Source organism: Prinia subflava, chromosome Z, assembly GCF_021018805.1.
Source record: "Prinia subflava isolate CZ2003 ecotype Zambia chromosome Z, Cam_Psub_1.2, whole genome shotgun sequence".
NCBI lineage: Eukaryota > Metazoa > Chordata > Aves > Passeriformes > Cisticolidae > Prinia > Prinia subflava.
Genome location: NC_086283.1, coordinates 44,340,158 through 44,366,245, shown reverse-complemented (window position 1 = coordinate 44,366,245; position 26,088 = coordinate 44,340,158). Strand labels below are relative to the sequence as shown.

The window sequence follows — 26,088 nt, the reverse complement described above, 5'->3', positions numbered from 1 at the left end:
GAATCACTCAAATGCAGGTAAACTGCAGGCTAGGACTTAAACCTGTGAAATTCCTGAAGTCTTCATGAATGCTTTATAGAGGTGGATGCACTTACCATTTTAAACACAAAGCTGTAAGAATGTTTGAATTTGTCTTGCATTAAGTATTTCAACTTGGTTTCAGTGAAAAATATGTTTTGTAAACAGAAACAACAAGCAATGAATCTCTTACAGAAAGAGAAATACTTAACAGAATTTAGTAACAAATGTGGAAAAGGCCCAGAATTATCCTAGAGTTGCTTTGTTGAAGTGTTTTCTCTAGCCATTCTTCACCTTGCATGCGGAGATTGTTTTTGTTTAGCAGTATGTATTGGAGCAAGCTCCTTTTCTCACTGTCTTCATGCACATCAAGAGAAACTGCAGTTGCCTGGCATTCTTTTGGCTATCTGCCAAGTTAAAATTATACAAAAGAGTGGAATATTGACTGTTACTTACAGTAAGGTAAACTTAAACACAACAAAACAACAACAACAAAAAAAATAAGACGAAAATTTATCATTAAATGAAGATGATATTTACTGTGAGGCAGCCTTAGAAGTACTGAAGTGGATTTGGGAGTTTTCAGCCACTTAGGCTGAAGACTCATTCGGTCTGAACAAGCAGCATCCTACAGGAACATAGTGGAGTTACAAGTGTAGGTTCTCAGAGAGATTATATTCTAGCCCTCTGCTTAAACAAACTAAATAAACATTCCTACCGAATATGTGTGTGGTGTTTGCTGTGGCTTTGAACTCTACACTCCAGTGACCTTTAACTTTGATAAAGAAAGAAACCCACTTGCAAAAAAAATACTGTGTGGCTACTTGGACACAGGGTCTGTGAACTTACTGTTAACTAATAACAACAAACCAGATTTTTAAATAAACCTCTTGCAAATACAGTGCGTATTGAGAAATGCATCCACATGTCTGAATTCAAGCTCCAGACTCTCCAGCATACAAACTTCCTTTCATTCAGTATGTTTTGTACATTTTTATTTGCAATATTTGGTTTCTTAGAAGTGAGAAACAAGTAAATAAAATAAATAATTTCCAAAACATCTGTGTGGCTCACTCTAAGTAAAGAGCCACAGGTAAACCTCTTAAATCACAGGACTATTCAGTTCTGACCATTTCTCCATCAGCTAGAGGGAAAAACATGTCTGTACATTTCTGAAGGCGTAATTCAGAAATTTCGGAAAAAGTTCTGTAACTTAAAATTTCTGATCTGATTGGCACTTAAGAACAGTTTTCATGATGTTCTTGGTAAAAATACATACTGCTGCATGAGGTTTTGGGAATACAGTGGATTTCACTGGCAGGAGGTAAGGCATGTTAAGCACTTTTCCACCTAAACTGACATACCGTACAGATACAAACAGAGCTCTCAATGACTGCCCTTCACAGCCCATCACATACATCAACAGTCCTGCCACTCACTGCCAGCTTAGCTTCAGATTTGAGGGCATTGGGGTGACATAACAGCTGGCATTCCTAACAGCCTCAGTTCTGCAGCTTCAGGACTGCTCATCAGCATCGCTTGCTCTAGACTGTGCAGTCTTGCTTGCTGCCTTTGTTTGTGGTCAATAACTTTGCTTTATTTTGTTTCTAGGACATGTGGTGAAGAGAGAGAGCTTGAAAAGCCAGCAGATGATTCTGCCTTTGGAAACAAATGACATCACTGGAGTTTTGTTGTTTGTTTTTGTTTTTTTTAAATTACAAATTAAAGAGGATTGTTCAGTTTTGCATTTGAAATCTATAGACTGCTGAAATACTAAATAATTTTATAAGCATAGTATTTTGAAGTTAAATTTTGTGGAATAAAGGCCCCATTTCATCTTGGTTTTAAAGTATTTAAACACTTTTGCCAATAGTTATATTCAGTATTAACAGGTAACACATTTCAAAAGATGAAAATCCCAGTTAGAAAATGCTTACATGTTACAGGACTTAGAGTTGTAGTCTATTTTTAACTTACTACTGTATGTTTGTCTAGTTAATAGCAGGAAAAAGTGTAAATACTTCTAACTCTCCAGTTGCTTCATTTGTATAAAACTTCCTCTCCTCCTATGATACTGACCTCTGTTTGTGCAGTTTTTCAACTCTTGTTGGGGATGTCTTTTCACCGTGTTTTGTAGGAGTTGAAAGCGGCATTTTTATAGCTATCACAATGCTAATGTATGAGTATACTTCATTGTTTATTTTTTTTAAATAAGTTTAGTTCTGTTCTTGCAAAACACGTTGTGCCAATTTACTGCAATGTGACTTTTATGGTTTGCTTTTGGGTATAGTAAGTATACTGGAAAATGTGTTCTCACAGAACCTGTTGATACAGAATGGTTGGGAAACGCTGTCTTGAACAATTTATGGAATTAAAGAATTGTGAACTGATTAAGACATCCTTGTATAGATAGAACCATTCATAGGAAAAACATGAGTCTGGTTTTAGTGCTATTTTGATTTTACTGCTTTGGCATTAACTTGGGGACCCCACACTACATCTTTAACAGAAACACTGGTAAAGTGTTTTAATTACTGGAGGCATGAAAGGAAATAGAACAGGTACAAACCTCTCTGAAGAGTGTTTCTTGAAACACAGACTTAGCCTGACTTTCCAGAACAACTTGTATGTGGTATTTGACAGAGGACAGCCAAGTTAGAAATTAGAGTTTGAAAATTGTAAGAATACACACAGAACAATGCTGAGTTGAAGGGGACCCACATGGACCACTGAAGTCCGAACTCCTGGGAGTCCCAACACCTCAAGAGTTACACCATGTGTGTTGTTCAAACACTTCTTCAATCCTCTCAGGCTGGTGCTGTGACCACTTCCCTGGGGAGCTAGCTGTTCTGGTGCCCAGCCATTCTCTGGGTGAAGAACCTTTTCTGAATACCCAACCTGAACCTCCCCTGACACAGTTTCAGGCCATTCCCTGAGTCCTGGCACTGTTCACAGAATAGAAATCAGTGCCTGCCCCTCCTCTTTCCCTCATGAGTAAGTTGTAGACTCTGATGAGTCTCCCCTCAGTCTCCTCCAGGCTGAACAGACCAAGTGACCTCAGCTGCTCCTCACACTGCTTCCCCTCAAGGTCCTTCACCATCCTCGTGGCCCTCCTTTGGACACTCTAAGTTTCATGTCTTCCTCATATTGTGGCACCCAAACCAGTCCCCAGCACTGGAGGTGAGGCTGCCCCAGCTCAGAGCAGAGCAGGACAATCCCCTCCCTTGCCTGGCTGTGATGCTGTGCCTGATGCACCCCAGGACAGGGTTGGCCCTCCTGGCTGCCAGGGCACTGCTGACTCATGTTCAGCTTGCCATCAACCAGGACCCCCAGGTCCCTTTCCGTGGCCCTGCTTCCCAGCATCTCATTCCCCAGTCTGTCCATAGATCCAGGGGTGCCCCACCCCGGTGCACCTCGGAATCTGGCACTTTCCTTTGTTGAACTCAGTATAGTTGGTGATTGCCCAGCCTTCCCACATTACGAAGGTCTCTGCAGGGCCTCCCTGCCCTTAAGGGAGCCAACGGCTCCTCCCAGTTTAACGCCATTGGCAAACTTAGTATTCCTTCAAGTCCTGCATCTGGGTTGTTCATAAAGAGGATGCAGAGCACAGGGCCAAGGATGGAGCCCTGTGGAACCCCAATAGTGACAGGTCACTGGTCTGTCACCCCTCACTGAAACCCTCTGTGCCCAACCCATGAGCCAGTTGCATGCCCATTTCAAAAGGCCATTTATTGCACTGTGCACAAGACATTTTTTTCCAGGAGGGTGCTGTGAAAGACTGTATTGAAAGCTTTATTGAAAGCCAAAAAGATTACATGTTCTGGCTCCCCTTGATTAACTAGGTGTGTTACCTTGCCATCAAAGGAAATTAGGTTTGACAAGCAGGATTTTCCCATCAGAAGCTGTGCTGGTTCTGACTGAAACCTGCATTATCCTTCAGGTGTTTTCAAGAACTCACAGAATAATCTGCTCCATAATTTTACCAGTCACTGAAGAGACTGACAGGTCTGTAGTTTTCAGGATCAGCCTTCTTGCCCTTCTTGAAAACTGGGACCTCTCCGAAGTCCCAAAACCATTCAAGAATCATTGAGAGACCTTACAGTGACATCAGACAGCTCTTTAGAGTACTCTTGGATGAATACCATCAAGCCCCGAAGACTAAAAAGGGATCCAGCAGATCCTGCACAAATTCAGGGTCCATGGGAGTTGATCATTCTCACAGTCCTGGTCTCCAGCTCAGGACACTGGGATCCCCATGCCCCATAACCCATGTTGAAGAGAGAGGCAAAGAAAGCATTAATCTCTCTGACTTGTCTATGTCCCTGTTGGTGAGGTGATCATCCTTATCCTGTAGGTGAGGACCATTGTCTTTTCTGCACTGCCTTTTGGTATTCATATATTAAAAAACCCACCCTCTTTTGTGCCCACAGCCCTGGAGAGCTTCAACCCTGGCTGAGCTTTGACCACATGAATGTTCTCCCTACAGTGGGGAGCACCATCTCCGTATTCCTCCCCTGTCCCGTCCTTGCTTCCCTAAGCACACACCTTCTTGGTGTGCCTGGACTCAAAAAGAATATCCCTACTCAGCTAACCTGGCCTCCTGCTTTGCCAGGTTGGCATCTGACATTCTGAGGTTGCCTGCTCCTGTGTTTCAATAGCTTTCAGATCTTGAAGACAACACCTGAAGTTAAACCTGCAAGTTTAACAAGCTCCTTTAAAACAGTTGCTGCTGCACCACAAAGCAACCCAACTCCAGCAGCTGGATTTATCACAGTTGCGATGACCAGGGCACTCCCCTTTCTGCAGATTCCCGAAGGATAAGAGAACTGTCACCACCTGCTTTTACAAGTGGTTGGTTCATTAAAATACACAGGTCAACAGCTGTCTGGTTTACAAGACAGGGAAAAAAACCTCACTTTTTTTTTTGTAGTTCCTATAAAAAGCATGTCTTTATATTCACATGACTTAATACACCACCAGAAAGCAGTAAGATATGGGAGTGATCAATGGAGTCCTGCAGGTGCTTCAGATACCCTTGCTTCAAGACATGTAAGATAATCAAGTCAACATTGGCAGAATCTGCAGCTACAGAACCTGAACAGATTCAGTTTGTCACTTGTCTGTATGCAGATTGTCAGAGTAGGCTGTCTACTGTCCCAACCAGAAGTAGCTGAAGGTTTCAAAAGAAAAGCAGTTAGTGCTAACTTTCCTAAACAACAATCTCCTCTAATATCCTCCTAATTCCAGAAGACTTAAAAAAAAGAATATCTTGTCTTGACAGAGTTTCAGTTTAACAAGAGACTAGGAACTACAAATTAGCCACATTTTAATAAAAAAAATTACCTACAATAACAGAATGATATTAAAACAAAAGGTGCACAATGAACACTGCATACACTGTAAACAGTTGACAAAATTATTTAAAAGGCAGGCTACAATTCAGTAATGGTGAAATGTAGTATCCTCTCTACTTTGAGAATAAGTCCTCAAAGTCAGAAACCAGGGACAGCAGAAGCCTTCAGATGCAAGCTTTCATTTGTAGGAAAGATGCAGGAGTTTAACTGGCATTCTGAGCTTCTCTCAGAAAGCATTCTCCTCCCCACAAATTCAGTGCCATCCACCCTTGCTGAAATATGGCAACTGCCTGAGTTTTCAAGGTAAGAGACATACAGACCATGTTCTCTTCCTCAAAGGTTTACAAAGCCTTGGATGCACAGAGCTTCTCAAAATCATGGTTTCTTTTCCCAGGTATTCTCAAACATCCATATTTTACAGTACATAGCATCCAAACTACTGTAATGTTGTAAAACTGTATTATATTTTTCCATGCCAACTTATCTTTAAAATCATACTTACTCAGAAAAACATGCCAGATAGTGGTGTGCAAAGGGCTCCTTCCAGCTCACCAGAGAGGATTACACACATAACCCAAAACTCAGCTGTATGCTCAAACGTTAAGCTTTCCTGTGATTTCAACAGCCAGAACAAGAGATTCAATAATGTCATTCACTGAATTCATCCTGGTGCATGTCAGTTTCAGTTGAAAATCCCAGGATCAACATAAGGATATGCAAGAAACTCCCCCAGTTTATTGCCTTCTGCATCGTAATGGAGCATCCGAAAACAAACATCACAGAAGAAACAAGGATCCCCTGGTGCCAGACTGTCTCTGTTGGTTACCCACCTGCAGGTTACAAAACACAAGTGTTTTATCATGAGTGGAACACGCTTGTCACAAACATCTCAACATTTTACTGAGGACTGGGGATGGCAGCAACAAACATCAGCAACAGTTTTATATAGACAAGGTATTACCTATCTTGCACATCTCCCCATCTCATGCATACAGCTCATTTCCAAACTCCACACCCATTCTGTGTCAATCCCAGAAGCTACAGTAGCACTTCCTGAGAAACTCCTCAAACCTATGTAGCTTTATATTTATAAAAAAAACCAATAACAACAATCTTCTGTCCACCCTGTAGCCGTCTAAGTCATAAAAGATAAATCTTTTTTTCCCTTAATACAAGAAACTGTGAAATGGAGCAGACATGTACTGACCCAAGCTCCTCTGGGTAATCAAAACCATTTAGGAATCTAAAAGCAGGACCCAAATGATGCAGACAAGACAAGGTGAGGATTGCAGCACACTCCAGCAAGCACTGAAGTTAACATGTACAAGGAGGGCCATGTCACTGAGTAATTAATTTATAACAGCACTCAAGAGGCCACGGCAGCTGAAGGCCTCTGGTGATTACAGATGCTATCTGTACAGATTAGAACACACTGGACAGCCAGCCAAAGCAGCTCTGCTGTCTGTGGTTTAGCATGTCCCCACTTAAGCTTAGTGCTTAATCCTGGTTTTAATTTAATGCATTTACATCACCTCTGGTAATGCCCTCCCCATCCCATCTTTCCCCCATATTGACCCTTTGGCTCCACCTCCCCTTATGGCCAAATGCCTCACAGATTACAGGCCCTTGTGAAGGCATCCTCAGGGCTCTGCTAGCAACACTAGGATGGATTCCCACCTCAAGGGGAATTGTCTTTTTGCCTGATTCCAGGAAGTCTAAGGTCAAACAAGCAGGACAACACAGCTGCTGTGTCTAACAGAGGCTGAGAACATAAACTGCCCTGAGGGGAAAAACAAGGCAACCAGTGTTTTTGCAAATATCATTCCGATCCGAAAAATCAGGGAGTCCAGCTTAGTCTTAAGAGAAATTTGTACTGTTAACTGAAAATCTGTCTCGTACCTAAATTAACATCACTAAAGTGTATAAAGAGCACCACTTTCATATTCTGCTCTTTTAAGTGCAGAAAATCACAAAGAGTTCCTTCAAGAATAGCTGCAGAGCACACAGTTTTCAGGTAGAGGTTAGGAGTTTCCTGTGGGGAAAGTTAAATGCCTTTTAAAAATCTCAAAATTTTATTACATTAGAGTTGGACCGATCTATACCTGCATAGCTGCTAGATTAAACAAAAGCACTGTATGATTTCTGGTAAATTAATTTGAAGCACATGTCTTGCAAAGGAGGAAAATGCAGCATTTTCCCCTAAAAGCAAGATTTTCAAAAGTAATTAATAAGATAAACAAGCTCTAGATATGCCAAAAAACATAAGCCAAATAACTAATCTCTTACTAATTTAGTTCTTTTGAAACTTCAGAATCAATTCCAAACGAACACTACATGCAGGAAGCCTCTTCCTGGTTAGAGAGAGGTCAACTGCTTGAAGAGTGAATATTATTATTATTATGAAACACATACAGAGCTTTGATTTTTACTATTTTTGCAAGTTAGTAGCAGCACCTAGAAAGACTTAATTAAGACAACAGCATCAAGAATGTAGCATACCTTGCTGTATACATCTTGCACACAAAGCACTTTCTGGTACATAGCCAATGTTTCTTGATTAGCAAGGGATATACATTCCTATCCAGACAGTCATCATGATGAATAAGCCTTGATGGAAATACATAAATACAACACATAGAATAAAGATGCTGTCATTGAAATGTATTTGAACATAAGCACGGACACTGAAGACAAAGTATGATTGAAATTCCCATGTAAAATATGACTAGCTTTCTTCTTAACATTCCTTAACACAGATGAAGATCTGGAAATAGACTGCTAGTTGCACCATATGTGGATTTTATGGTCACAAGTAAATTCAGTTTGTGCAGTGTCCTGGGGTGACTTTATGATGCTTGTATCCCCAGTTGTCTGTTCTGTTTAGGCTGGATATTAAGTTCTGCACCTTTAGGACCGGTTCTGAGAGCGAAGGTGAGGAGAAGAAGTGCAGAGTTTGTTCTCAGAAACTGCACTTGCTCCCTCTCATTCCCTCTGCTGGACTGTGTTGTCTGCAGCACGGACAGTGGGAGAGAGCTCTTCTTTGCTTTTGGTTAGCTTTTAGCTAGCTGAGGCAGAGAAATTCCCCAGACTGTGGCTTTTCCTTTTCTTGGAGCTGATCAGCCTGCTCTGGACTGAAAACCCAGAGAAACACTGGGAGCTCACACCTGTGTCCCACTGGGGCCCAGGATGGCATTCTCCAGTGCAGGAGGGACTGATGAGAGACTGAGCGAGCTGAGCTCAGTGACAAGGACTTTCTGAATTTGCCATCTCTTCAGAACAGTGAGAGGTTTTATTGTTTAATATGGTTCAATTTTTATGCTTGTGAATGCTTTGTTTGTTGAGTAAACAGTTTTTTCCACATTTCTGCAAGGCAATCTTTTCCTGAACCAGTTGGGGGTGGGGCCATTTGAATTTGCTTTCTAGAGGGATACCTTTGGATGTTTCCTCCCAAATTTGCCCTAAACCAGGACAATGCAGTAACTCAGAAGTCTTCAGACCATCTCTTTTCTGTGGTCTTTTTAAAGCTTTTATTTCCTATACAAGATATTTATCTCCTGACAAGGTATTGTCAGGTAATCTTCAGATCATCTATGTACAACATCTATGCTTTTCTCTGGGTTATGTTCCTTTTGGAAAGCACCATGTATTATGAATACTTTGACACATCAGGCTTCTGGGAACAGAAAATGACCTGTCACCCACCACAGACAACCACAGGAGTGCTGTCTCTAGTTATGCACTGAACAGTCTACACATAGTTGTACTGTTGATGTGGTTGCCACCTCATGGTCACTATCACCTTCTCTTCCTCGTCGATCCATCTCAGCCCACCATTTCCAGTCTTCCCTTTTCAGTTCCTGCCCCTTAACTTCTAGTTCAAACTAATAGTTCAGTTGAGTCTAGCCACAGCCTACAACATTCTGCTCCCTGGTGCTCCAGAATCAGTAGGTACATCTGCCACACATGCACTCTACAGAAAAAGATCTTGACACTGTGGTTGCCATTCCTGTTATACAGCAGTCACAGCACACTAACTACAAAGCAGTCTTTGTATGCAAACTAAAAAGAAAAAAGCAACGAAGATTACTCTCCTTTCAGAGATACTTCCATTGGAAGAAAAGATTAAGCTCTGCAGAAGGCAGCAGAATAATCTTAAAGCAAGTAAGTCAGTCCAACAAACATTCAGCGTTTAATGTCTGAAGTTTGTCCAGAGAAGGCTTACTTTCATTTGCCTGAGGACTCACAAAGAATAGTAACTTACCTTATATCTGTGATTATGATGATGTGTTCACAGTCCCCTTGGTGGCAGTAAAGGTATGGAAAGCCAATTTTGAGGGATAAATCATTAAATACATAGTCCTCCATCTTAACAGACTGAAGATTTTCATAGCCTCTGTCATGAGATTCTGACCACTCTATAATTGTTCTGAAAACAGAAAAGCCATCAGCATAGCAAAGCTATGAACTGTGAATGCAGAGAAAAAGATACTTTGGGGACATGCAAAACTCTCTACTGAGACACAGTTAAATGACAAAAATCAAAACCTTTCACAAAATTTTGTAATAGTTTAAGGTGATTTCACAGCAATACTACAACACTATAGAACTGTTTACTGCTCTTGGGGAATATCTGCCTTTCAGTCCTCACCAGGCAGCTTCCTGAGGAGTTTTAGTCAGTGTATGCTCCTGATGGCACCCATCCAGGTCAGACTGTTCACAGCACAATACTTCCTAAGTAGTCCAACAATTCAAGTTACTAGCAGGTCATTTTGCCCCTTTGGTCAATGACTTCACTTTAAAGTATTAAAAAGCTCTTTTTTAGTTCAGTTTTTGTCAAGGAGAAACATAAAGCTGACAAGTGCAGTTACATTTCCAAAATTTAGCACCCGCCACTGTAAACTTCTTTTTGGCTTTTCAGCACACTCCAATACACAAGGCATCTAATTCTACAAGCTGTGGATGCTATGACAAGCCCAACCATTGCTATTCACAAACAGAAAGAGAAGAAGTAAAATATTAATTTCCCTGAAGTCACATACAAAGTCTGGCAAAACAACAGGGTCTAACAGAGTTTTGATCTCCTAAATCTCACTAGTCCATCAGCAAGACCACAATTCCTTAAAATACCAGATTTCTTTTCTGAAGAGCCACACAGACCCCATGTTGACTTTACAATTAAGGCATTCAGTATACTTTCAAGACTGAGCAGGACAACTACTGCCACACAGCTGAGCTTGTTGTCTTTCTGACCCATCTTCTACCTTTGACTGCCATCACAAGTAGGGAAGGTACTTAAAAACCTAGTACAAAATGGCACGTACCACTTTACACAGAAATATCATTTCAACAGAGCAAAACAGGATTTGCAGGTTAAAAAATGGATTCATACTCTTTTCAAGAGGGAAGCAAATGGAAGGAATAAGTAGAGTAAGTAAAGTTAAACGTCTCTGTAAAAACCGATTCATCATGGAAAAACAGTAGAAGTCCATTTCAGCTTAATACTCTAGACACTCCAGGACATGTAACACCACAAGTCATAAACAAAATGAAACAAATTTTATCTTCATTAAGGTTTTCCTTAGTTAACATCTACAAATACCATACCTGCTCAGGTCTCTGCACTCTGGGTATCTTTTGTCATTATAGAAGATGCCTTCAAAATAGAAGAAGGCAGATTTGTAGAGATCCTGAGAGACAGAGAGAGAAGTCTCCATTAGTCTTACAAGAGAATAAACACCTTAAACAGGAACATGTCAAAAATCTAAGCATTTTAGGTATCTAAATTATATTAAGAGACCTCATTCTACAGGTGTATAATAAAAGTTCTGCTCTGATTGTAGATACTGATGTGACAACTAGGCTCATATGATTGCCAACTACGCAGCTATTCTGCTGATATTGTTCTTCAGCCATTACAGGTTATTTTAATGCTCTTCTCTTATTTTTATCCCCATCATAGCAGTTATGGACTTCTACAAAAACACAGAAAAAGAGCACAGGCATTACTGTACAAACTCATTAATTGCAAGGCACTGACTTTAAAAAAGAATAATATTTTAAAAAATTAGCAAGATGCAGTGTGTTTACTTTGGGTGGCTACCAGATACCTATCCAGCTGCTCTCTCACTCTTCTTTCTTAACAGGACTGGGGAAACAAAATAAGACAGGCAAGCTCATGGGTTCAGATAAAGGCAGCTTAATGAGAAAAATGCAAAGGCTGCATGCAGAAGCAAAGCAAAAAAAAAGAAAGGAGATTTATTCCCTATTCATTCCCTATATCCCACCTGACCACCCTTGCAGTGAAGAAATATTTCCCAATATCCAATCTAAACCTTTTCTGATGCATTTTAAAGGCTATTTCCTCATATTCTATCTCTTGTTACCTAGGAGAACTGACTCCCAACCTGGCTACACCCGCATCACCCTCCTTTCAGACAGCTGTAGAGAGCAATAATGTCTCCCTTGAGCTGAGCCTCCTTTTCTCCCTTAGCCACTCTTCAAGGACTCAATAAAGATTTTCTCTGTTTATTCTAAATGGGAAAACCACGGACAACCAGGCACTCTCATCACCAGACCAGTCTGGGGATGCTCATTTGTGCCCAGAGATCTTTTTGAGCTATTAACTGTAGGCTGTCAAAACACAGGAAAAGCAGACACCAGGACCAAAGATAGGACTTCTCAGATGACCTGCATGAAGACACAGTGATAGGAATGTGTTTTACATTCACTCTTTGATTCGTTTCAGTCTATTACCGTTACCTCCTCTGCTGCTAACACAAAACTGGAAAGAGTGGCTGATACATCAGATGATCCTGCTGCCAGCCAGAGGGATCTTAACAGCCCAGAGAAGTGGGCCAACAAGAACTTGGTGAGGTTCAGCAAGGAGAAGTGCAAGGGATAAACAAGCTGATGCTCTACTGTATGCTGAGGGCCACTCAGCTGGAGAGCAGCTGGGCAAATAGCCTAGGATCCTGGTAGATCTCAAATTGACCATGAGCCAACAACGTGTCCTTGCAGCAAGGACAGTCAGTGGAGCCGATGGGACCCTGCGCTGCATTTGATAAAATACCACCAGCAGGTCAAGGGAGGCGATTGCTCAGTCCTCCTCAGCACCAGTGAGGCTGTACCTAAAGGCCCATCTTCAGCTCCTGGCTGCTCAGTATAAGAGAGACATGGACATGCTGGAGAAAGAGTCCCACAGGGGCCATGAAGATGGAGGGACAGCAGCATTTCTCCTAAAAGGAGTGGCTGAGAGAGCTGTGAGTTCAAACCCTGAAGAGAAAGCTCAGGTAGGGGAATCTTATTAACATACACAATACCTCTAAGGAGGGTGCAAAGAGGATTGGAGCCAGGCTCATTTTAGTGGTCCTGAGTGACAGGATCAGAGTCAATAAACACAAACTGAAATACACGCAGTTCCCCATGAACCTCAAGAAACACTTCTTTACTGACACTGACACAGGCTGTCCAGGGAGGTTGTGCAACCTCCATCCTTGGAGATACGCAAAAAATGTCAAGACCTGGTCATGGACAACCGGCTGCAGGTGGCCTTGCTTGAGGAGAGGGAATAGACCAGATGACCTCCACAAGCCCCTTTCAACCTCAACCATTCTATGATATGACATACATTATATGTCATACAATGTACGATCAAAGTGATTTAATTTCAGTATTTTCAACTAGATAGCTTGTTTTGCTCATATCCAGAGAATACATAGTAACTTTGGGAGAGAAGAATAATCTTCATCCCTACATTTGATCAGCATCCAGTTGCAAACAACAATGCACAGTGGGATGGTCTAACTTAGTAGTAGTAGTAGTAGTAGTAGTAGTAGTAGTAGTAGTAGTAGTAGTAGTAGTAGTAGTAGTAGTAGGATTAAGCTATTACCTCTGGTGTTTCAGAACAGTTCAAAATAAAATCAGTTCACAGGAATATATCTATGCACAACCCACTGCTTGTGTCTCTATTACCTAGAAGTAGCAATGATAATGTTTTTATTAATATTGCAAAATACCAGATCATCTTGGTAATGCCACTATGAAGTATTTACTTGCAGTGCAACCAACAGGCAGAAACAATGCAGCTGAATTTAGTGCTGAAGAAAAAACAACAAAACAAAACGCTGCCTCCCTCTCTATGTTTTCAAGACTCCTATACATGCAGAGGGTTCCACAAAGAAAGTTTTACCTTGCTGATGTGCTCTGGTGCTTGATCTGGCTGACTGCTGAACTCACCACCTATCTGGAGGTCACTGACGCAGGAAATTGAGTCTCTCAGCTCAGTGAGCTTCTGGCTGCCCAGTACAAGGACTGTTTGGTAGGGTTTGTGATCTTTATGCTACAAAGAATAGCATACAAACTTCAGATAAATTATAACTTGTCAGCATCAGCACCATACTTCATTTGACAGCTTAAGGTCATTACTGGCCACATCTGGCACATCACTTCTCTGAAGATCATCTTGTCAGCCTCTCCTAAGACTGATACTTAATAATTTTATTCAGACACTCAAAAGTTACTACATTCTCCACAGGAAAGTACAGTAAAGACCAAAAGTCTGAGCTCACTTATCCCAAATCCAGAAAGAGTACTTTAGTTTTCATGTATTTAGTTTCAGATTTTGAGTTTTCTATGAAATAAATCAGCTACTGTGTAATTATTGTAAAAGTTTTATTATGTAAACCACTAACAGAATGAAAGCCAGATTCTGAAAGAGCCTTAAGAAATTACCAGAATTGAAGAGTTTACCACGTCTTCAATAGACTCACTGATTTTAACTGCTTGATATTACCTGAATAGGAAAATATCAGAATACAACCCAGAGGCTTTCATACCAACCTTCTGAAATATAACAGGATAAAAGATGTTCAGAGTTAAAAGTAGTTCTCCCTCCTCAATTAGATCTGTTATATTATCTGGCCTCTTTCCAGCTGCATGTGACTCCTGGAAAAAACATACACACACATACATATATTATATTGGCAACTACATATATATATATATATACACACACACACATACATACATATATATATATATATATAAAAATAAACCCTGGGTAACAGTCTGAGAAATGCTGAGAAATGCTAACTCATTTTTGACTATGTAGCCTTCTGAACTGAAAACAACCTACTTCTTCCAAGGTGGAAAGGTGAGAAACTGTTGCAGTTACTGATTCCAAGCATGTTCATTCATTTCTCAGCTTTGTTGCAAGACAGCTGCCTGCTCCTTGACTATTGAGAGGCCCTGCATAAAGGAATTAGAGGCTGCTGTCCTTCTGCCCTCATGGAACCCAGCTGCTACCAACTTTTACCACTTAATGCTTTGAAATGCTCTTTGAATGCTTTCATATGTAAAGAGGCATTGCAGCCCTCAGCTCGGGAAACACTAACCTAGAAAATATACACAGAATGAAATAGAGAAAATTACAGTGAATGCAATACTTCCTCTTATTAGGGAAGCTAGACATAGCCAGAGGCCACAATTTCTGCAAAATCCAAACCCACAATGCAGCACTGCCCTTGCCACAGTACTGGGTTTTAGAAAAGAAGTACATGCAACCCTACATTTCCACCCTCCTTTGTGTTTAAGTCACAGCCCGGCTGTGAAAATGAGGGAGTGCGACCCTTCCTTTTCCCCTCTGTGACCATTTCCTCCTTTTCCAACAAACACGTCCCTTCCCTGCACAAACACCTGCCATCAGCATGGAGTATTCCTCGCATTTAGCAGCAGCAACTTGTACTCCTGTGACATCAGAGATACTTGTGCTCTCTGCCTTGCATCTGCCTTCTTCATGTGACACATTCCAAACTCATGTCTCTTACTGCTCTCCTCCTGTATGAAGGCATCGTGGTCCAACCACAGAATCACAGCTCTGACACAGCTTGCTTAAAGAATGCAATAAATGACCGTGTGCTCATTCTTCAGAAACAGCCGTGAGATGCCACTCACTGAAACCCTCTGTGAAGATTTCTGTTGTGATATTTTCTCAGATATTCCCCAGGCTAAGAGCCCAGCAGAGTAGTTGCATCATGTTTACATAAAGTGCCTGGGTCTCCGAACAGCTGCAACATGATAACTCACGACAGACCAGGAAACCTCAAGGGGAAAAACAAATCTAACAGTCACATGAGGTTCTTTCCTCACTATACTTCTGTCCCTAATTTTTACACCAGTTCATGGCTTGTTCAAGCTATGGACTCCAGCACTTCAGTGTCCCTGAAAGAGCTCAAAGAATGTGTATCTGTGGTGCTTAGGGACCCAGTTTAGTGGTGGATCTGGCAGTGTTAAGGTTATAGCTGGGCTCAACGATCCTAAAAGTCCTTTAACATTAATGATTTTATGAACATTTATGAAATAAGGTTTTGCTGTTTAGGACTTCAATGCTTGTGAAGAAACCATTTGAAAAAAAAGTATTAAGCAAAGTTAAAAAAATCCAATAAGACTTTTGAGGGGGTGATGACTACATTCTTGGTTCCTGGCAGTTCAGAATGGCTGAAAAACTTGGGTTACAAAGCTCAAAATTAGGAATTTACCACCAATGTGCTGCTACTATTTTCTTCTTTCAGCCCTACTGAAACTAGCTCACAATTATTCACACACTGAAGCTTAGTTTCCAACACTGGACTCCAGGGGCAAAACCATTACACATTTTGTCCGGCTCTATGTCTAGCTGTATAGTCACTACTATATGCTGTATAGTTACTACTGTAACTGTATGGCTGCACAGTTACTACTGTAACTACCACTGCTAGTGGTATAGTTACCACTATATGACTGCTTTTTTTTAAGTTCACAGCACTTAAAAAAAGCAGTCATATAGTGGTAACAAGCTGGACTTCCTCCTTAACAACATCCAGTATTAACAGAGAGTTGAGAGCAGATGTCCTGTCCTATCTTTCTATAAAATGTGTCTATCCTTAAAAATTACCTGCAAACTTGTATCTGCAAACATTTAAAGGGTACATTTCATAGCAGTGAATAAAATAGCAACCAGAAGTTGTCTTGTGAGCCTATAAGATGTCAGGCAACTTACCATCTCATAGGTAAGAGTTTCTTGCCTGCAAGCCCGATCCACAATAATTGTTTCTTCTCTCCTCTCCAAGGCTTTCTTTCTAATTCTGAGGGGCAAGAACAGAAGACAAAATTTCATTTAACAATTTCCATGTAGAATTTCAAGAATTTAATATTTTTAAATGACACAAACTACTATAGAACAGCTTTCAAAGAGCAGGATTCCTGTTTATCTTAGTGGAACAGACTAACTTAAAATACTCATCTCCTGACTCTCATAAAACCTGATAGGGCAGAGGCCAGCTTGTGGATTTCAGCTTATGGGTTTTTTCCCCCCTTATGTGCAAATGACAGCTTGTTTGTGAGCAATTTCACACTCACAATAAAAAACAACAAAATGTTGTTTGAAGAGGTTGTCCTAGGCCAAAACACTTTGTGACCTTTGTTTCAACAATTTTTTCTGCTTCAAAAAAAATTGAATTCATGTTCAAGCAAAACACAAGGAAAAAGCAACCCACAAATATTCTTTCTCAGCCCAACAGCATAGACACTTTAGAAAAACCCAAAAACAAACCTTCTTTATCGTTTGTAGAAGAAGAAGTATTGTAAGTAGAATACCTACTAAAATGCAAGTATTTAACCACTGCATGAACACCCAATCCTTATTATCCAGGACAAGTTTACCTATCCCCCAGACCTTCCCAAAGATCTTCAATAACCATCAGGCTTAACATTGACCACAGTCTAAACACATTTCTTTACATTAGTGCTATGTAAGGTACAGCAAAGGCCTAACTGGCCAAGTTTGCCATCTGATAAAAATCTTACATATATTGGTTAACCTCTGAAATGCCCCAGGTGTATCAATGAATTCCATGAACAAAACAAAATCCAACAAAACAGAGTGGGTTCATATAAAGAGGTTATCTGGATACAGCATCAGTACTCACAGTCTGGCTGTTACAGACAGTTACTAGACGTATAAGACACGTTTCTTTGGAGGAACCTCACACACATGATTATCAGAAGGCCCCTGCACACTCCAAACTTAGGCACTACTTCAGAAGTGCCTAGGTCCAGAAATCCTTTTCCAGTAAGAAAGATGGTATATTCTGTTTATCTTAATAAAAATTTCCTAAGCAACATTCAAGCAGAAGACTCATTCCAATGACCCCACCATAACCTGGTGTTTCCGCCTGTACAGTATTTTTGTACAGTGCTTCAGAAAGCATTGCCTGTAAAGGGAACAAGAGCCAGCCATACTTCCGTGCTGATTTTGCATCCCGCCCCACATAAGGGTACCGTGAGAGCACTGTAACAGCATACCGAAGAGTAAGCAGACTGCTGTCTTCAGGGATAACATCTGGGTCCTCTTCTTTTTCAGAAGGCATTAACATATCCATGCTAGAACAACAACAACAAAAAAACCACAGATAGAATCACAGAATCATAGAACAGTTTGGGTTGGAACAGACCTTAAAAGATCTTCTAGTTCCACTGCCCCCAGCAGCATTGGCATGGACACATTTCACTCGCCCAGGTTGCTCAGGGGCACATCCAACCTGGTCTTGAACACTTCCAGGGATGGAGCACCCACATATTCTCTGGGCAACTTGTTCCAGTGCCTCATCATTCTACACAATTTATTCCTGATATCTAATCTAAATCAAGAGTTATCCTCTTTAGACATGGCAGTGATTTCTCACAGTCTGTGTAGAAGTATGAGAGGCAGGAACCTGGAGGTGGTTTCACCACTTGGTCCCATTTACGAATTCCCATTTCAGGTTGTGCACTGCAGCACACCAGTTTCAGAGGAATCATCACATGCACATCCCTTCCTCTGCAGTCCTTCCCAGAAGCATTTTACATTAATTACAATAGAATTTTATCCAGCTTAAAAACAGTCTGAGGAAAAAGTATTTAAAGTAGAGCATCTGCTTTGAATCAGACTTGATTGCTTTTGTCTCTCCACTTTTGCGGACTATATAAAGGCAGGGCTTACTCCAATGCCTAAGTCCACTTGCAGTTTGAGTCCCAGCAAACTCTTGTGCAAACCCATATCTTTATGGGAGAAAAGTACCACTGGTGAGGTTCAGGGAAACCTGTTGGTCTGTACCATTTATCCTCAATAACATCTATGATGTCATTATATTCTTTTTCATTATAATCTTATAACATTCTCCGGGTCAACAACAATATCTCTGCAGTAATAAATAACCCTTTGGAGTGGAACTGCATAGGAATATAAAGTAATTGAGAACTAGAAGTCTGGAATCAACTGTTATCAGCTGACAATAAGCAAAAGTCAGAGACAAAATTTTGACTGTGGACAGATGGTTTTGTTCTGATGAGCCAATAAAGTCACTCTGTGTTAACAGTAATTATGAATTTACTATTGCTTAGTTACTTACCATTCAGCAACATACAAAGTTTTAAACTTTCTCAAATAGAAAATATTTTTTTAAGTTACAGAGAAAATGTGATTCTTTCAGAAACACCATTTTAAAAGGAACTTTGCAGTAATGACCCACAACCTCCGGGAAACAGAATGAACTTTAGCCTTAGATTCCCACTTGAGGAAGTGGAGGCAGAGACAACCAAGTGAATCCTGTGTCAAATGTAGACTGAAACACAGCTGAGAAACAGAAATTTAACTAACAGAAAGATGGAGAACAGCGCTTTGGAGAACACGGTTCAACCATTAGCCTTTTAGATGGGGCTGTTATCCAAGCAGCATAGAGCTGTGTTATGAGCAGTCCACATAATTAAGTAAAGGATCTTGCCTGACAGATAAACCAACTCACAACTGACCCTTTCTGTAAAATTGATAACATGACCGAATTATTTATCCAGTCTTCTGGTAAGTGATTCCATTCACCAAAGAGCCCAAGTCACTTGAATATGTACCATTTTGAAGAAATTACTTTGTATTCAGTTCTTTAAACACCGCAGGTATTTTTTGCAGGATATGAAACTGTCTATTACCTGCCATTGTGAAGTTTCACGTCCATCAAAGGTGACAGTTTCCCATTTCCCTTCTGTGCCAGAACTCACCAACAGTATGTCAGAACTTACTAACAATACTTGTGCTTTTCTTTCTTCCCATAGCCCTAGGTGGGATCTCTGGCTGTGCTATCCACACCATGACCACGAATTCCCTCCTTCATGGAAAAAACTAACATGCCCAGAAAAGATGCTACAAGCAAACACTATGTAAAATAATTGACATTAGAACTGCTTCCTCCTTTTCCTTGTAAGGACTGAAAGGTAGCTAGTGTAAAGAGATACTGACATTAAACCCCTGACAAATTCCATGGAACCTTGCAAGAACTGGTACTGCCTCTTCTCACTCCTGAAAAGTTAGAAAGCCTCCCTTTTTAAAGGAAAAGCAGAGCATCTTTTTTTAGTATTAAAAAAACAGTCTAATAATTAATTACATATGTCATTGTACCACATGCTCTGAAGTCTTGAAAGGCTTTGCTGTGTGGCCTTACACACAGGCCATGCCAGAGGTCCCCCTGTGTTACTCCACTGCTCCCAGTGGAACCCATAAGCAATACTTGGTCCATGGTCCCGAGGAAACCAGGCTTTACAAACAGCAAGTGTATGCTGATCCCTCCAGAAACTAAGGCTAAGTCAGTGTCAGACACCTAAGTCACGGAAGTGCATGCAATACGGAGTTTGCACTAGGAACACCTCACTCCTGACTGCCACAGGTTTGGGATCCTACTGTGTCCCCACAAAGACTATTACTATTCCGTGCATGCACAACAAATTCACTCAGTTCACACAGTTACAATGGAGTTACTGGCCATGCTGTTTAATGGAAACCAAGGTGAAGTGTGGGATAGTAACAACGAACAATAGTTGAAAGTGTCACCTGAAAAAAGCCAAATGCAAAGTGTTATAAGAATTTATGTCCCCTAAAGAGATTTTTTAAGGTGATCAGAAATAAAAAGGCCAAACAGAACTCTCTGGAAATATGTCTTGGAAACAGAATACCAATGAAGCCTTTAATCACTGTGACTTTACTTTTCCTAGAATATTCTAGCAGCACAATGAGTTTTCTCCTTTAGAAATTCGAAGATAATTTAGTATTTTGCCTGATACTTTATAATAAGCAGACACAGTGTTCATATTACTCTTTATATTGCACATATTTTAAAGGCAGTACTTTCATCACCTTTGAGACACTAATACCACAAGACGCTAAATACTAATATGTTAAGACGTTAATGCTAGCTTAATGCAGCTTTATAACACATCCCAAGAGATATTTACAACTACCCCTTCTAATAAAACAAGAAGGTGAATTAGGGCTGAAGCTGAATAAGGTACCTGCAAGCCTCACCTCTCTTGACCGATCTAAAACCCACAGTGATTTGAGGCTTAGACTGCCCTATACACGCACGCAACAAATCACACAGAAGACAAAACAGAATAACTTAGCTCCAACAGACTAACAGCACCTCCAAGACTCAGGGGCTTCAGCCACTCAGGCACCAACTATGAATACCAGTACTTCTTTGTTCACAAAATCCTGAGGCATTCGAACAAAAACTAGAGTTTCACTCTTCTGACACCTTGGTAAAGACACAATTTCACACCTGTTTAAAATCTGATGAAAACATGAGCAATCTCTGTAATGATTATCAGCATACAACTTGAGCAATATGCAAGGCATTCTTACTGAGTCAAATGCAAGTGAGTCTCAAGAAGACTCTGAAGACTCAATTTTTTCCTGCATTCTGTTTGCAGAAATGTATTACAGGAAGAAAGCAGAATAAAATAAAAATAATAAAACAAAAATAAACAAGTAAAACAACAATTAAAAATGAGCCAACAAATAAACCACAAAAATAAAACAAAATAAACAAAAAATAAAAACAAAACAAACAAACAAAGAACAACCAAAAACCAACAAAGAAAACCCATCAAACCCAAAAACCAAACCAACCAACAAAACCCCCACAATAACCACACTGCACTGGGGTGCCCAAAGAGTTAAAAAGCATTTAAACATAATATAAAATTTCTCTTCACCAGAAGAGAATTTCACCAGAAACTCTACATTGTCAGGAATAATTAAATGTACACTATATCACTACTCTTAAAAAGACTTAATAATTGATATTGAAAAACTTCATCCTGAATCCATGAAAGATTCTTTTAATCTAACACTATTTTAAAAATAGATGTTGGAGTACCCACGTCTTCCTATCTCTCTTCTACCCAAAGAAAACCTACTTAATTTTTCAGATTTTTCCTCAGAAGTATTTTAGAGTCAGAAAAATCTGTGTTTACATCCATAATGTGTGCATTTCACCTTATAAAGTTATATTTGCACCAGTAATAAATGTGATTCCAGGATATCATAGACCAGATCTTGGTGTGGCCCAATGTTCTCATCTCTCCACAAGACAGGAATATGAGCAGCTCAGAGCAGTTGAGTGAAAGTGACCAAAGGTAGCAATTTGAGGTTGGCCAATGTTAAGGAGAAACTCAAGAGGCTAGTCTATTTAATTTAAAAGCAAAACATGGAGATTACGGATTGGGATTCCCAGCCTGAAAGGTCACATCAGGATGTATAGGTTTAGCTTCATTCTCCTGCAAAGCCAACAAGACTGCCAGCTGATCAGTCCTCTCCCCGTCACAGATCACCAGTCTTTTTTCTCTTTCCCAAATGACCACTGTTCACAGTACACAGCCTGAAACAGACAGTATTGCTCTGGAACACCAGCAAATGCAGACAGCGAGTGACATGCAGCAGGTGTAAACTGAAGAAAGCAGAACAGAAGAAAAAAGCAGAAGGATTGTGGGGAAAAATAAATACATCAGAGGAAAAATTCCTTGGAATTCAAATGAAAACAGCAACAGAGTTGCCACAAAGAAGAAGGAGCACAGGAGCAATCAGGGACCATCTACACTGGAAGAGCTTACAGAGTAATTGTCATTTTCTGCCACACCAGAATACTTTTTTTTTTTAACCAACATTATCCTCTATTTTTACTAAGTCTAGTAATGGTAAAAATTTATGCTAGTCAGCAGAACTGTGACAGCTGACACACAAAGCTATACAGATAGGATCAGAACTCTGGCATGTCTTCCTTACTGATGGACTACAGATAAATTACTAACTGTGATGCTTTCTACAGGAATTACTGCCTGAAATCAGGCCTTTTCTACAGGTGAAGGACAATTCTTACAATCCACGTGACCTGAAAGCCTTCCAGCCATAGTGTGTTAGATGCTGCTGCTGCTTCAATACCCGCAAAGCACGCACTTACACAGCTCTGATTTCACCACCACCCTTAGGAAAACAAGTCAGTGGAGAAAAATGACCAAGAGACGCTCAACAGGTACTGTATGCTGCCAGCTACCTGAAGTACTCTAAATGATATTTTTAAGAGATTTACACGAAAAGAGAGTAGGCTTAGATTAATATTAGGAAGAAGTTCTCCGCTGTGAGAGTGTTGAGGGACTGGAACAGATCACCCAGAGAAGCTGTGGATGCCCATTCCTCACAGTGTTCACGGCTAGGCTAGATGGGGCTTTGAGCAACCTGCTCTAGGGAAAGGTGTCCCTGCCAACAGCAGGAGGATTTAAACAAGATGATCTTTAAACCAAACGATTCTGGGATTTTATGATTATTCACTAATACAAACAGATACCTGGCTTATCTCTTCATATAAGGTGTATGTTTCACTGTCCAACCGAGGTCTTCTAAAACCATGAAGATGTTCAGGTACTTTTAAGTACTTAACCAGTACCATGTTGCTAAATGTTCGCCCATGTAACTTTAAACGCCAAAGTGTTCAAGTTCACAGATGTAACAAATTTTCCACTGCTGGAGCACTACTCTCCAGCAAAACTATTTGCCTTCACACAATATTTGACCTACAGAGATGTTGGTGACCAACTCTTCATAAGGAACTCTACTGTAAGATAAGTAGTACTCAGTACAAATGAAAAAGGGACAAATACAGATTCAGCACTAGGAAAAAATTCTTTACTGTGAGGATGGTGAGGCATTGGACCAGACTGTCCCGAGAAGCTGCGGATGCTGGAACTCTGGCAGTATTCAAGGCCAGGCGGGATGGAGCTCCAAGCTATTCAGTCTAGTGCAACATGTCCCTGGACATGACACGGGACTATATGGTCTTTATGGTACCTTCCGACCCTCTGACAGTCTATGATTTTGTATTTACTCGGGAAATAGAAACAAACGCGTGCCACAGGCCCGGAAGAGGCTGCTCCGAAGCGGTTTTATCCGAGCACCTTCCGCCTCTCTTGAGACACCGCCGCGGCGTCTGGCGACAGCACCAGCCACTTCCCCCGCACCAGCGCCGAGCGAGGCCCCCGCCATCCCCGTCGCACCGGAGCCGCAAATCCCGGCCTGGAGACAGCCGAGCTCCCCCACCTGCAGACGGCGCGCAGCTCGGCCGCCGTGCCCGGCGCGCAGCCCAGGGCCGCCGCCACGGCCGCGTCCGTCTCCTCCGTCGCCTCCGCCGCCTCCGCCGCCTCCGCCGCCAGCGAGAGGTCGGGCGGCCCCAGCACCCGCCGCCAGCCCAGGCCCAGGGCGCCCACGCGGAACGCGCGTGTGTACTGCTCCGCCACCTCGTAATCGGGCACCGCCGCCTCCGCCATGGCCGCCGCCATGGCCGCCGGGGCCCGCCCTCTCCGCCGGGGCCCGCCCTCTCCGCCGGGGCCCGCCCTCTCCGCCGGGGCCCGCCCTCTCCGCCGGGGCCCGCCCTCTCCGCCGGGGCCCGCCCTCTCCGCCGGGGCCCGCCCTCTCCGCCGGGGCCCGCCCTCTCCGCCGGGGGCCGCCTCACGCGTCACGGGCCGGGGCGGTGGAGTGTGTGCTGCCGGGCGGGGAGCGCCGGGCAGCGTTGGCTGGGCTGGAAGCTAGTCCAAAACAAACAAACAAAAGGCACACCACCCCAAACATAATTTCTCAGTTAATTAAAAAACGGACCCCGTCCATTGTTCTAGAGCGGTACACTTTCACACAGAATCACAGAATCTAGGTTGGAGAGAACATGTGAGATCGAGTCCTACCTATGATCGAACCTTGTCATCTAGACCACCAAAACTGCCTACCTTTCATCTCCAGTCTTTCCTTAACCACCACCGGGTACAGTGACTCCTACCTCCCTGGGTAACCCATTCCAGTGCCCAATCAGCCTTTTTGAAGAAATTCTTCCTAATGTCCAACATAGATCTCCTCTGGCACACCTTAAGACTGTCTTCTCATTCTGCCACTTGTTATCGGGGGGGAGGGGAAAAAGACCAATCACCACCTGGCTACAAGCGCCTTTTAATATGCTTATTCTCCCAATGTGAAAACTTAATGCATTGGTACAATGAACAAGGTGAATGAGATACCTTAACTTTTACCAGACTAACAGTGCTCATACCAACACTTAAAAAAGATATATATCTGCCACTCATCTGGAAATTTCACCCCTGAAGTAGTGTGACAAAGCTGGCATGAGCACAATGTTCCTTCCTGTTAAGGAAGACAACAGAAGTAATTCTGGATTGCCCTAACCTGTATACCTGATGACCACACCCGTTGAACCACAGCCTTTGCACTTGCTTTGAGACAAAATATTAATGAAATCAGAGAATTAAAGTATGATTTGAGTGCAAAGGGGCCTTAAAGATCATCTAGTTACAACCCTCACTGCTGTGAACAGGGATACCTTCTAGTGAAACAGGTTTCTCAAAGCCATGTCTGGCCTGGTCTTGGACAGTGCCCGGGATGGGGCATCCACATTTCTGGGCATCTTGCTCCAGTGCCTAGCCCTCACAGTAAGAATTTCATCCTAACATCTAATCTAAACTTTCCTTCTTTTAATTTAAAACCATTGCCTCTTGTCATGTCACCATCTGCCTTTGTAAAAACTCTCTTTCCTTTGCAGTCCCCTTGAAGTACTCGAAGGCCACAGTGAAGTCTCCCTGAAGCCTTCTCTTCTCCATGCTGAACAACTCCAGGTGTCTCAGCTATTCCTCTTACTTCACTAACTAGAAAAATAGTGCTGAGAAAAGAGGTGCATTATCAGATGGTGCTGAAGGAGACTGGGGTTTTGCATGCTGTATGGAATGGGCAGAATGCCAAGAAGGTTATGAATTTTGCCTGCTAGTTTCACAAAGCAAAGTAATATAGGGAGAGTTAAGAGTGTAAGAAACCCCAGCCAGAGCTTTTTTGCTCTGCTTAGCAATATTTTGCTTTGCTTAGCAATAACGACGTGGCCTAAAGCACTTATATCTCCCCCAGTTAGATTTAGATTTGCATTGCATTTCAATGCTGAATTCTTTTATTAGCTCTCATTAACCTCTGCCTCTTAATTGTAGTTATTATTTCTCATTAAGGAAGTTTTGCTAAGCTTCATTTTTCCTGTAAGTATAGATAGTCTCTGTTTCCTTCCTCAGTTACACCCTCTGCTTTCTTCATCCATTACCTTTGTTCTTCATGACACTCCTCAGCTCTGGAAGAAGCTCTTGATTAAGGGCTGTTGCCCTCACTTCCTGTTGTATCCTCCCTGAAACCCATGAGTTGTCCGGTGAGGAATCTCATTCCAATTTCCAAGGCCATGCCTGCCCTGTTATGTGTTTGTTGTTATTGCCTGTGCTCTGTTTATTTCATGAACGTACCTTTTCCCTTTGTGCCCTTGCAACATAACGTGAAGGTTGAAAACAC

At 41.7% G+C, this 26,088-nt stretch overlaps 2 protein-coding genes across 8 annotated transcripts in view; one reads left to right on the top strand and one right to left on the bottom strand.

The window, feature by feature from the left end:
* PSIP1 (PC4 and SRSF1 interacting protein 1) overlaps positions 1–2,408 on the top strand; it is a 37,514-nt gene extending 35,106 nt beyond the window's left edge. For all 7 annotated transcript variants that reach the window (XM_063423207.1, XM_063423206.1, XM_063423205.1 and 4 more), the window contains one exon: positions 1,630–2,408. In XM_063423207.1, coding sequence (XP_063279277.1) covers positions 1,630–1,693 — 64 coding nt within the window. In that variant the 3' untranslated portion in view covers positions 1,694–2,408. The remainder of the gene's footprint in view (positions 1–1,629) is intronic.
* SNAPC3 (small nuclear RNA activating complex polypeptide 3) lies at positions 1,705–24,091 on the bottom strand. The gene is made up of 9 exons (XM_063423210.1): positions 23,806–24,091; positions 17,712–17,789; positions 16,408–16,492; positions 14,211–14,315; positions 13,561–13,710; positions 10,977–11,059; positions 9,634–9,798; positions 7,872–7,979; positions 1,705–6,202 (listed from the first exon to the last, which is right to left on the bottom strand). The coding sequence occupies exons 1-9, from the start codon at positions 24,042–24,044 to the stop codon at positions 6,055–6,057; spliced, it is 1,161 nt and encodes a 386-aa protein (XP_063279280.1). The 5' UTR covers positions 24,045–24,091; the 3' UTR covers positions 1,705–6,054.
* Positions 24,092–26,088: the final 1,997 nt, after the last annotated feature.

Coding starts and splice junctions, on each gene's coding strand:
- SNAPC3 (XM_063423210.1), bottom strand. CDS start 24,044: ATGGCGGCGGCCATGGCGGAGGCGGCGGTGCCCGATTACGAGGTGGCG. Junction 16,493..17,711: donor AGCAGTCTGCTTACTCTTCG/GTATGCTGTTAC, acceptor CTTGCCCCTCAG/AATTAGAAAGAAAGCCTTGG. Junction 11,060..13,560: donor CACCAGAGCACATCAGCAAG/GTAAAACTTTCT, acceptor TCTGTCTCTCAG/GATCTCTACAAATCTGCCTT.